Genomic DNA, 9,246 nt, shown 5'->3' with positions numbered 1-9,246 from the left:
TATAAATGAAACATAAAACATATAAGCTGGCATTGTGACAATAACTTTATAACCCCTGGCTGGCTGCCCCAGTGAAAGCCATTGCAATGCCGGTATTACCACTGGTAGTGTCGATGAGAACACTCTATAGCCGATATTATTTCAATATATGCAGAAGAAACGGGAAATTTGTTAGCTTAAATGTTCCGTGTCTGGACCATTCCATGTTGAAAATAGCCCTCATTTGATCAAAAGTCAATTGAAAACTGCAGAAGATATTACGATAGTCTTCCAAAACAATCTGAAGTTTTAACTGTTCTTGGGTCTATATTTCATCCTGGTTAGGTTATCAAACAACCACTTCATATGCATTAACTGGGAAGCTAAACTGAGCAAAGCATCTTCGAATACGGCACCATACCTTCCCGGGCGTAATCAAGCCCTTATCTTCTGCATCTTTAATCATACTGTATGCAATCCTGGGGATCGATAAACAATGAACAAAGGCATTATTCTGCAGGTAACAGTTTGCAAGATGCTGTGAAGAATGTAAAAATCAAATGTAAATGAAATTTATGCCTGTCTTTAACACTGGAGCAAGGTTCCATCAGCTCAAGCTTGGCAGCAATTCGAGCTCCGCAACCATCGACGATATTGTTCAGATATACCATAGGCGTGTTACCTATTAACTGCATAAGCCACGATGAGATCAAAACAAGTTGCAGAAGACTAATGGCAATATCAACAACACTTAAATGATTGAGAAAAGAAACATTACTTCAGTAACATCTTTCTTGATTGCATATTTGTCCTCCATGGAGGATTCTCAGAATTTCCGCACTTCAACAAAGGAAAACAAGGTTTTCTTATTGCAAAACGCAAGCTTCTGAACTGTTTATAAAGGGCATCAACCAGCTTAGATAACAGAGGAATAGGCAAGAAATACTTGTTCCCCAAGCCGTGGAAACAGAAGAATCAGTCAAACATGTAATGAGAAAAAGGAAATAGAAAACACCCAAGAATGTACAAGAATCAAAGAACAAATCAATAGTTGGTGGGGATGCCTTTGGATATTCCAACAATAAACGAGAAGACAAAAATAAACGAAGATGAACATGTTCTCAGTGAAGTGGCCACTTTACATGGTTAATGAGTTATCAGTGATGAACAAGAAAAAAATAAAAGAAGATAACATATAAGAACATGTAAAGTGGCCACTTCACCGATAACTCATTAAAGTGGCCCCTGTTCACTAGGTTACAAAGAATAGTATTTCTAGTTACATTCTTAAAATAATGTATTGTGTTTCCATGGTTCTAGTCAACAGTGTATGCACTTGCCTACTGATGTGGAAAACATTTTCTTTTTTATTTTTCTTGAATATCCGCATTTGACACATGAGTATATTGATAGCATAAATAACGATTTAAACGTTATAGTGGTGTAACATCTCATAACCGATTTGATTGCCGGACCAGAGCTACGAAATGTTACAAATAAATTCGAAACAATCACATGTAAATCAAAATATTGAATTATCATATAAATACACACATTAATTATTAAAAAAGTGAAAACGGAACTAAATTGAGCTTTAAAATACAATAGATTAGATCCGGGCATGAAAAATGACCAAACTGTAAATTTTTTTCAAAACTTTGAACTAAGTATCGATACCAAAAAAATAAGTATCGATATTTTTGTGATAGGTATCGATATACTAAAATTGATATTGATACCATTTTGTCATTCTGTAATTTGAAAACACTGTTCATTTGGTTAAGTATCGATACATTGGCCCCTGGTATCGATACTTTTATCCAGATAGTCAAAAATATCAAGTTTGAAAGTTCAATTCATGCCCAAACCTATATATTAATTCATAGGTACAAATAGGTACACATATGACGTGCATAAAACTCACTCAATCCATTACAAACATGCCATGATTCAACCATGATCTACGAATTATCTTACCTATTATAATTAATAACTAAGTATGCAATTAGGTACCATAATTCTAATACTAACTATTATGTCATTTGGCACCATCACAACCAAATTCAAAACTTAAACTCAATTATACACACAAGCATGTATCATCGTAGTACAATTTACCTTTTGTACATACTCAAAACTTACCATATCATTGAAACAATTTAATTTAATGAATGCATATACTACAACTATCAAATATACATGTACCATACATTTCACCCAATATTACCATTTCTCAACTAATTCATGATCCAAAATCAAGCATACCAACACCAGTGATTAAATGCTAAAGTTACATATTTTATGTAATTAATTTGGTTAATTTATGAGAATGCACCACTAATTTTGTCATATTTATTGAATTTTGTGCAGGAATGTAATTTGGGGCTAAATAGAAGAAAAAGGAAACAATTGGGGCAAATTGAAGAAAGAAGCAAAGAAGGAGGGCCAAAGTAGAATTTTTCCAATATTAATTAGCTGAAAATTTTGTTGACTTTGTGGGGGAGATTATTTTGGAATATTTTTTGTCATGGAATATTTTTATTTTTATTTTTCCTTGATTTTCTAGACTAGTTGGCTCCTAAATTAGTAAATCCTCTAGTATAAATAGAGCATGTATTGTTCATCAATTCATCAATCAAAAAACATTTAGCTGTTGTCTTTCAATACATTCTCTCTTTTCTCACATAGCATTGTTGTTTCTTTAGTTTCCTTTCCTTCAATTTTTAATTTCCAGTAGCTAATCACCAAATCAAGCCATTTGCAATTCCTTTTTCAATTTTTTTCCAAATAGTCCACCACCCCACTTTAATATATTCCAACCCCCATACTAATCACATCACCCATCTTTTCACCATTTCTACCTTATTTAATTTATCAAACACCAACATGTCCCAAACCTTAGCCAACTAAACCCATTTTCAGCTTTAGGCCGAAATTAGCCTCGTCAAAATCCGTGAGTTACGAACCCGAGCCATTTAACTCCTAAAATTTCAGTACTTATTACTTCTCCAGATTAAGAGTATGATTTTGTCAACTCATAAAGTCAGATCAACACTAAGTCAAAAAAGACGTCGTTTGATTTAGTGTGGTTAGACGTACAGTTGGAATTCCGAAAGGAACGTTTCTAATTGGTTTTCTGTGAACACATTGGCGTGCCAAGTGGAGATTGTTGTTTGGTTCCGTCAAGGGAAGTAGTAACCGGATTTAAATGTCCCACGCGGTTGAGGGCATTGGTTTGAGCTAGGCTATTCTAGAACGCAAAGCTGCCGGAGTTCTAAATCACGAACGTTTCGTGGTTGTTCGATCGGTAAGAATTAGTTATTGAACGTTCCATAACTAATTTACACAAGGAAGAGTTGGTGTCCGAGGCGTCCTTGGTAGCTATAACTAGCTTATTGGAAAAGAGGAGTTCGTCCAATTTCGAGGATCGGTTCAAAGACGAGGAAAATTCGTGTCTAAAGCTGAGCTCATTCTAATTAATTTTCCTTAATATTTATTTCACGGTTTTTATTATTCTGTTTTCAACTTTTACTTTTGACGTTATTTTTCTGTTAATTTCAGGTTTTCAAATTTTTATCCCCCCGAACGCCTTGGGCACGACAGCTGCCCCGACATAAATCTGGTCAAGCGAGCAACAGTTTATAGTAAACCAGTCTCTGAGGGATCGACCCTACTCCCTATACTGCATAATTTGCAAACTAAGGCGTAGGTTTATATTGGTGGATTCGACACCCATCAACCAGACATGCAATCATCATTTACTCTTCATACATACCATGGTAATCATTAAATTCATTCTTATGCATGGCAACCATTATAACAAATTACAACTTCAACTTATAACTTTAAACCATCAATCCAAAATAGCCTATGTGCATATCATATAACCATTTAAAACACAAACCTCAATCAAGAACCAAAATATTAACATTCAAGAATAACCAAAAATGATTCACCTATATACATGCCACAGAATTGAGTTTTAAACGATAGAAAGACTACTGAATCAATACCAGGATAGTGTGAGCTTCTCGACGATCCACCTAACACGTTCCACAAGTTGACATTACAGGGAAAAAGGAAATAAGGGAGTAAGCATTACAATTGCTTAGTAAGTTCACATGTATTAAAACCAAGTAACTTACCTCAAGTTTTAATTATACACTACTTGCTACTTAGCTTGATAAAGTTTGTCTATCATGGCAAATTACATATAAAAAAGGTGAGTTCGACAATTATCGAACCATATAGTAACTCAATCATATAATATTCAATTCACTTATTCAACATTTCATTACTATTCACGGAAGAATTATCATTTAAATCAATTCACTATCTTAACTTTTCATACAATCTATTTATCTACAATATATCTCATTTCAAATTAATGCCAAACATTGATTTTCATTTCATTATTTGAAATCTCAATTCAAAACATAGAAATCCATCTTTATACCAAATATATATTGAATGTCAATTAAATATCAATCACTACTTTATTTCATAATACTAATTTTGAATCACATTCATCAATTTACCATGTTTTCATATTAGCTCCACGGTCTTATATAACCTATTATCAATATGTATATGTATCATCGATCATCATATCATCACATGTCACAAATAAACATTTCATTTCGCATTTTTCTTCCATTTCTTATCCATTTGCCATCTCAATAACGAATACCACATTTCACATTCAATTTTATGATTTCATGGATTTCAAATGCTTATTCATTATCATCATTTTTTTTTATCTTTTATCTCCCTATTAACACGACTCGGACTCGAACAAATACACAATCCAACCAACACATCAGTTTGGCACCCAGTTCCTCATCGGATAAACTTGAAGCAAATAGTTGCGTCCAGCACTATAAATAGGTTTGACACCCAGTGTCTCATCAGTTAAATCGAAGCAAATTGGCACCCAGTGCCTCATCGACTCGTCGTCGAAGTAACCCTGAACTCTTCCTATCTTATGACATGCCAACTATATATGTCTCTGCCCGAACTTAATAGGGTATTCATTACTCAATTTACTATCAATCAATCAAATCAAGAATTTCATACATATATCATAGCTCATCACCACATTTGTATAATTCCACATTTCAAATAATATTTGATATATTTTTTTAATCTGTTCAATTCAGTTCTTTTCACATACAACCAATTTAAATCGAATCAATTTAACTTATTTTTATCGAATTATCACTTTATCACATAACATAAATTATTTCAATCCAATTCAAAGTCAATTCCTTAATTTATTAAATTATACTATCTTCAATTTTGTTCAATTTAATCTCTTACCTCACCTCTTCATATCGAAGTGTAAACGATCAAATTTCAATTAAACATATTTACAACTATAATTTTAAATACATAAAATTTTAACACAAATATACCGTATGAACTTACCTAATATAACCAGCAAGCCTAAAATTTTTCATAGGATTATATATATCCTAATACAATCATACTGATATCCAAATATATCAAACGTGAATACTTCGGAAAAAATTAAAGAATCGAAATAACATAACATCTGATTTTCTCCCTTTATATTTTCTTGCCATGGATGCAAAAGTCTGCCTTCTGCCAAACAGAAAATGTCATGAGAAGTTGCTCCAGGTTATTCACCTTTGCAGTGTTAACATCCTCCTCAACGGACACCTTATAGGCTTCTTCTTTGAGTTTTTATTCTCCTTATCCTCGGATTTCCATATTTTGGTTATTATCAAAACCTGCTAAAAAAGAGTTCATAATCGCTTCCTATTGTTCCAACCTTTACTGATCCATTTGTTTCTCGTTTCGCTAGTTTCCTCAATGCCCCCACAACACAGAATTCTACATCGTTTAACGCTACCAATCCCATTCCGCCCATGTCTTTCAACCCTCTGAGCAACCCTGCAACTACAAATCACCTTACCTTGTTTAATTTTTAATTTTTTTTTAATTTATGCCACATTTTTTCTATTATATTAGAAAAAATCATATTAAATTTTCTTTTATTTTTCTAGAAATATTCATGTTTCGATATCCACATATATTCAAATATGGTATAAAAATATGATTCTTTGACAACCTTCCAAATATTCAAATATGGAAATTAAAGAAAAACGAAAAAAAAATTGAGCTTATACATGTCATACACGTACCCGTATTTAATATTTATCTTAAACCCGAATAACATAGAACACAAAATACAAAGAAAAAGGCAGAGGTAGACATAGTTCATAGTGGAATGCTAAGTACAAGGAATTTGTGATTGAGGATAACAATGGCATCAATCAATGGGCATGTTTTCTGCATCATGCCTTAGGGACTCAAACATTGCAGACGACAGGTAACGCTCACCCGCACTGGGAAAAATTACCTGATATAAAAACAGAGAAGCTCAAGTGTTAGTCGTATGTAACCAATTAAACAAATAAAAAAACATGAGCATTTTGGGTCATATCTCCTGCTTATGTTTCATGCCTATGTTCAAGTATATATCACCAATAGTATAGAAAAAAATGAAGAATCCGAAAAATATCAACAATTATTATAGCCTATAAGATATAGATAAACTTGAAGAAGGGAATGTAACTCACAACTATGAGTTTGCCAGCATTTTCTGGCCTCTTTGCCAACTTAATTGCAGCTGCTGTATTAGCACCAGATGATATACCAACCTGTCAATATTATTCATATGATCAAGAGAATAAGGACAAAAGAAGAACAAGTGATCTAGAGGGTCGTAAGAATTGATTAACGATTACAAACATACCAGTAAACCTTCTTTCAAGGCTATCTGTTTAGCAGTTTGAATGGCTTCTTCACTAGATACCTAAGAAGTTAGAACAGCAATAAGTACTATGGTCAACATACAGGAGAATCAATGGTACTGCTATCATGACAGAAATGAAAAAATCATTAATTTTTCAGAAACTGAAGCGATTGCGACGTTTCTTTGAACTGTTTCTAGGAACTACTATGGTCATCATACAGGAGAATCAATGGATCGGGTGATTGATGTGCAAAGTTTCATTGGACTGTTTCTAGGAAGCTACCATGGCCATCATACAGGATAATCAATGGATCAGACGATTGGTGCTTCCCATGGCAAAGGAAAACGGATTATTAGAAGGGAAACAAGTACTATCCTTGTGACAAAAACGAAAGTTCATTAATTTTTCAGAAATCGAACCAATTGCAGAGTTTCCAAGAGCTGTTTGAAATATTGAACATGCTGTTGAGACTTACCTGGACAACTTCATCAAGGAGGCCAACATCCAAAACATCAGGGATGATACCAGCACCAATTCCTTGGATCAGATGAGAGCCTTTGACATGCATCACACAGGCAATGCAATGAAGGAAATAGTCAAGTACCAGATACTGCACGAACCACATAAAAAAGGAAGAAAGTGACTTGAAAATTTACCAGGTTTTCCACCAGTCAAGACTGCACTTTCAACAGGTTCTACCCCATATACCTATACTTTGACAAAAGAAGAATATGCTCTTATGAATATAACAACAAGGACATAGGCTCCTTGTCTAAATTTCGGTCTCGAATGGGGAACAAACCTTGATCTCTGAGTTTTTCTCTTTGAGGAATCTCCCTGCACCTGTTACTGTACCACCAGTCCCTATGCCTGCAACCAGTACATCAACTTTCCCTTCCGAGTCTTTCCATATCTCTGGACCGGTGGTTTCGTAATGAATCTTAAACAAAGAATTCGTTACTTCTTTTAAACATCACCTGATGAAACAATAGAAATGTTACAACAGTAAAGATGCTACCTGAGGATTGGCAGGGTTTGCGAATTGCCGTAGCATGTAACCGTTAGGTGTGTTCTTCAGTATCTCGTCAGCCTTGTCTAATGCCCCCTTAAAGCCCTTGGCTGGGTTTGTGAGGCATACTTCAGCTCCAAAAGCTCGAAGAACGATTCTCCTCTCAATGCTCACAGAAGCTGGCATAGTGACAATAACTCTATAACCCCTAGCTGCTCCAATGAAAGCCAATCCAATGCCGGTATTACCACTGGTAGGCTCGATAAGGATACTCTTTAACCAATATTATTTCAACATAAGCAGAACAAATGAGAAATTTGTTAGCTTAAATACCCCTCATTGGATCAAAAGTGAACTGAAGCAAAACTGCAGAAGATATCATGATAACAAAATCTTACGAAACAATCTAAAATTTAAGTGTTCGCAGATCTATACTTCCTCCCCGGTTAGGTTATCATCACTTCATACGCATTAACCCGAAAGCTAAACCGAATAAGGTACCATACCAAGCAAAACAGAAAAATAGACCATACTATATTAGATCATAGGATCTATATTTCTTCCTGGTTAGGTTATCAAACAATCACTTGATATGCATTAATCCGAAAGATGGAACCATACCTTCCCTGGTGTAATCAAGCCCTTATCTTCTGCATCTTTAATCATACTGTATGCAATCCTGCACATAGATAAAACAATGACCAAAGGTGTTGATTTGCAGGCAACACTTTTCCAAGATGCTGTGAACAATGTACAAAATCAAAAATGCAAATGAAAAAAAAAGAGCATATGCCTGTCTTTAACACTGGAGCAAGGTTCCATCAGCTCGAGCTTGGCAGCAATTCGAGCACCGCAGCCATCGACGATATGGTTCAGATATACCATAGGGGTATTACCTATTAACTGCATAAACCCACAAGGAGATTAAAAACAAGTTTGCTGTACATTAATGGCTTAAAACACCAACAGTATTAAATGACTGAGAAGAAGAAACATTACTTCAGTAACATCTTTCTTGATTGCACATTTGCCCTCCATGACCGGTTCCCACTGAATTTCCTCAATTTAATCAAAAAGACCCTGCAATTTAACAAAAGGAAAACAACAAGTGGTTCTTAGTGCAAAATCCAAGCTTCTGAAACTCTTTATAAAGGGTATAAACAACCAGATGAGATGACAGAGGAATAGGCAAGAAATACTTGTTTCCCAAGTTCTTCAATCAAATGGTTAACTGAAAACAGAAAATAAAAAACACCCAAAAATGTCAAAGAATCAAATATCAAAATAAATGGTGGGCGGAGAAGAGGGAAGCTTTGGATATTTCAACAATAAAGAAAAAGACAACTTTTTAATAAAAGCAATTAGTATATAATAAAAACAAGGAAAACAGCGGTTAAGCCTTTGGATGTTTCAACAAGGAACAAGAAGACCAATTATGCATTGATATTACACAACTCCCATCACACTTTGCCTTGA

General features: G+C 34.4%; 2 protein-coding genes across 5 annotated transcripts; both read right to left on the bottom strand.

The window, feature by feature from the left end:
- LOC105782795 (bifunctional L-3-cyanoalanine synthase/cysteine synthase D2-like) lies at positions 1-1,099 on the bottom strand. Its single transcript, XM_052626082.1, has 3 exons — positions 758-1,099; positions 559-668; positions 1-458 (listed from the first exon to the last, which is right to left on the bottom strand). The coding sequence occupies exons 1-3, from the start codon at positions 794-796 to the stop codon at positions 329-331; spliced, it is 279 nt and encodes a 92-aa protein (XP_052482042.1). The 5' UTR covers positions 797-1,099; the 3' UTR covers positions 1-328.
- A 4,946-nt stretch (positions 1,100-6,045) lies between these two features.
- LOC105782794 (bifunctional L-3-cyanoalanine synthase/cysteine synthase D1) lies at positions 6,046-9,246 on the bottom strand. 4 transcript variants are annotated; one of them, XM_012607786.2, is made up of 11 exons: positions 8,970-9,243; positions 8,770-8,850; positions 8,564-8,673; positions 8,392-8,449; positions 7,780-8,043; positions 7,564-7,701; positions 7,418-7,469; positions 7,237-7,316; positions 6,761-6,820; positions 6,585-6,665; positions 6,046-6,364 (listed from the first exon to the last, which is right to left on the bottom strand). In XM_012607786.2, the coding sequence occupies exons 2-11, from the start codon at positions 8,806-8,808 to the stop codon at positions 6,275-6,277; spliced, it is 972 nt and encodes a 323-aa protein (XP_012463240.2). In that variant the 5' UTR covers positions 8,809-8,850; positions 8,970-9,243; the 3' UTR covers positions 6,046-6,274. The 4 variants fall into 4 exon arrangements, with proteins under 4 accessions (XP_012463240.2, XP_052482041.1, XP_052482039.1 ...); XM_052626081.1 differs by lacking the exon at positions 7,418-7,469 and having other exon boundaries at positions 7,237-7,371; positions 8,936-9,246; XM_052626079.1 differs by lacking the exon at positions 7,418-7,469 and having other exon boundaries at positions 7,237-7,371; positions 8,970-9,246.

Source organism: Gossypium raimondii, chromosome 13 (assembly GCF_025698545.1).
Source record: "Gossypium raimondii isolate GPD5lz chromosome 13, ASM2569854v1, whole genome shotgun sequence".
Lineage (NCBI taxonomy): Eukaryota > Viridiplantae > Streptophyta > Magnoliopsida > Malvales > Malvaceae > Gossypium > Gossypium raimondii.
The sequence above is the reverse complement of the archived record's forward strand: the minus strand, read 5'-3'. Positions and strand labels throughout refer to the sequence as shown.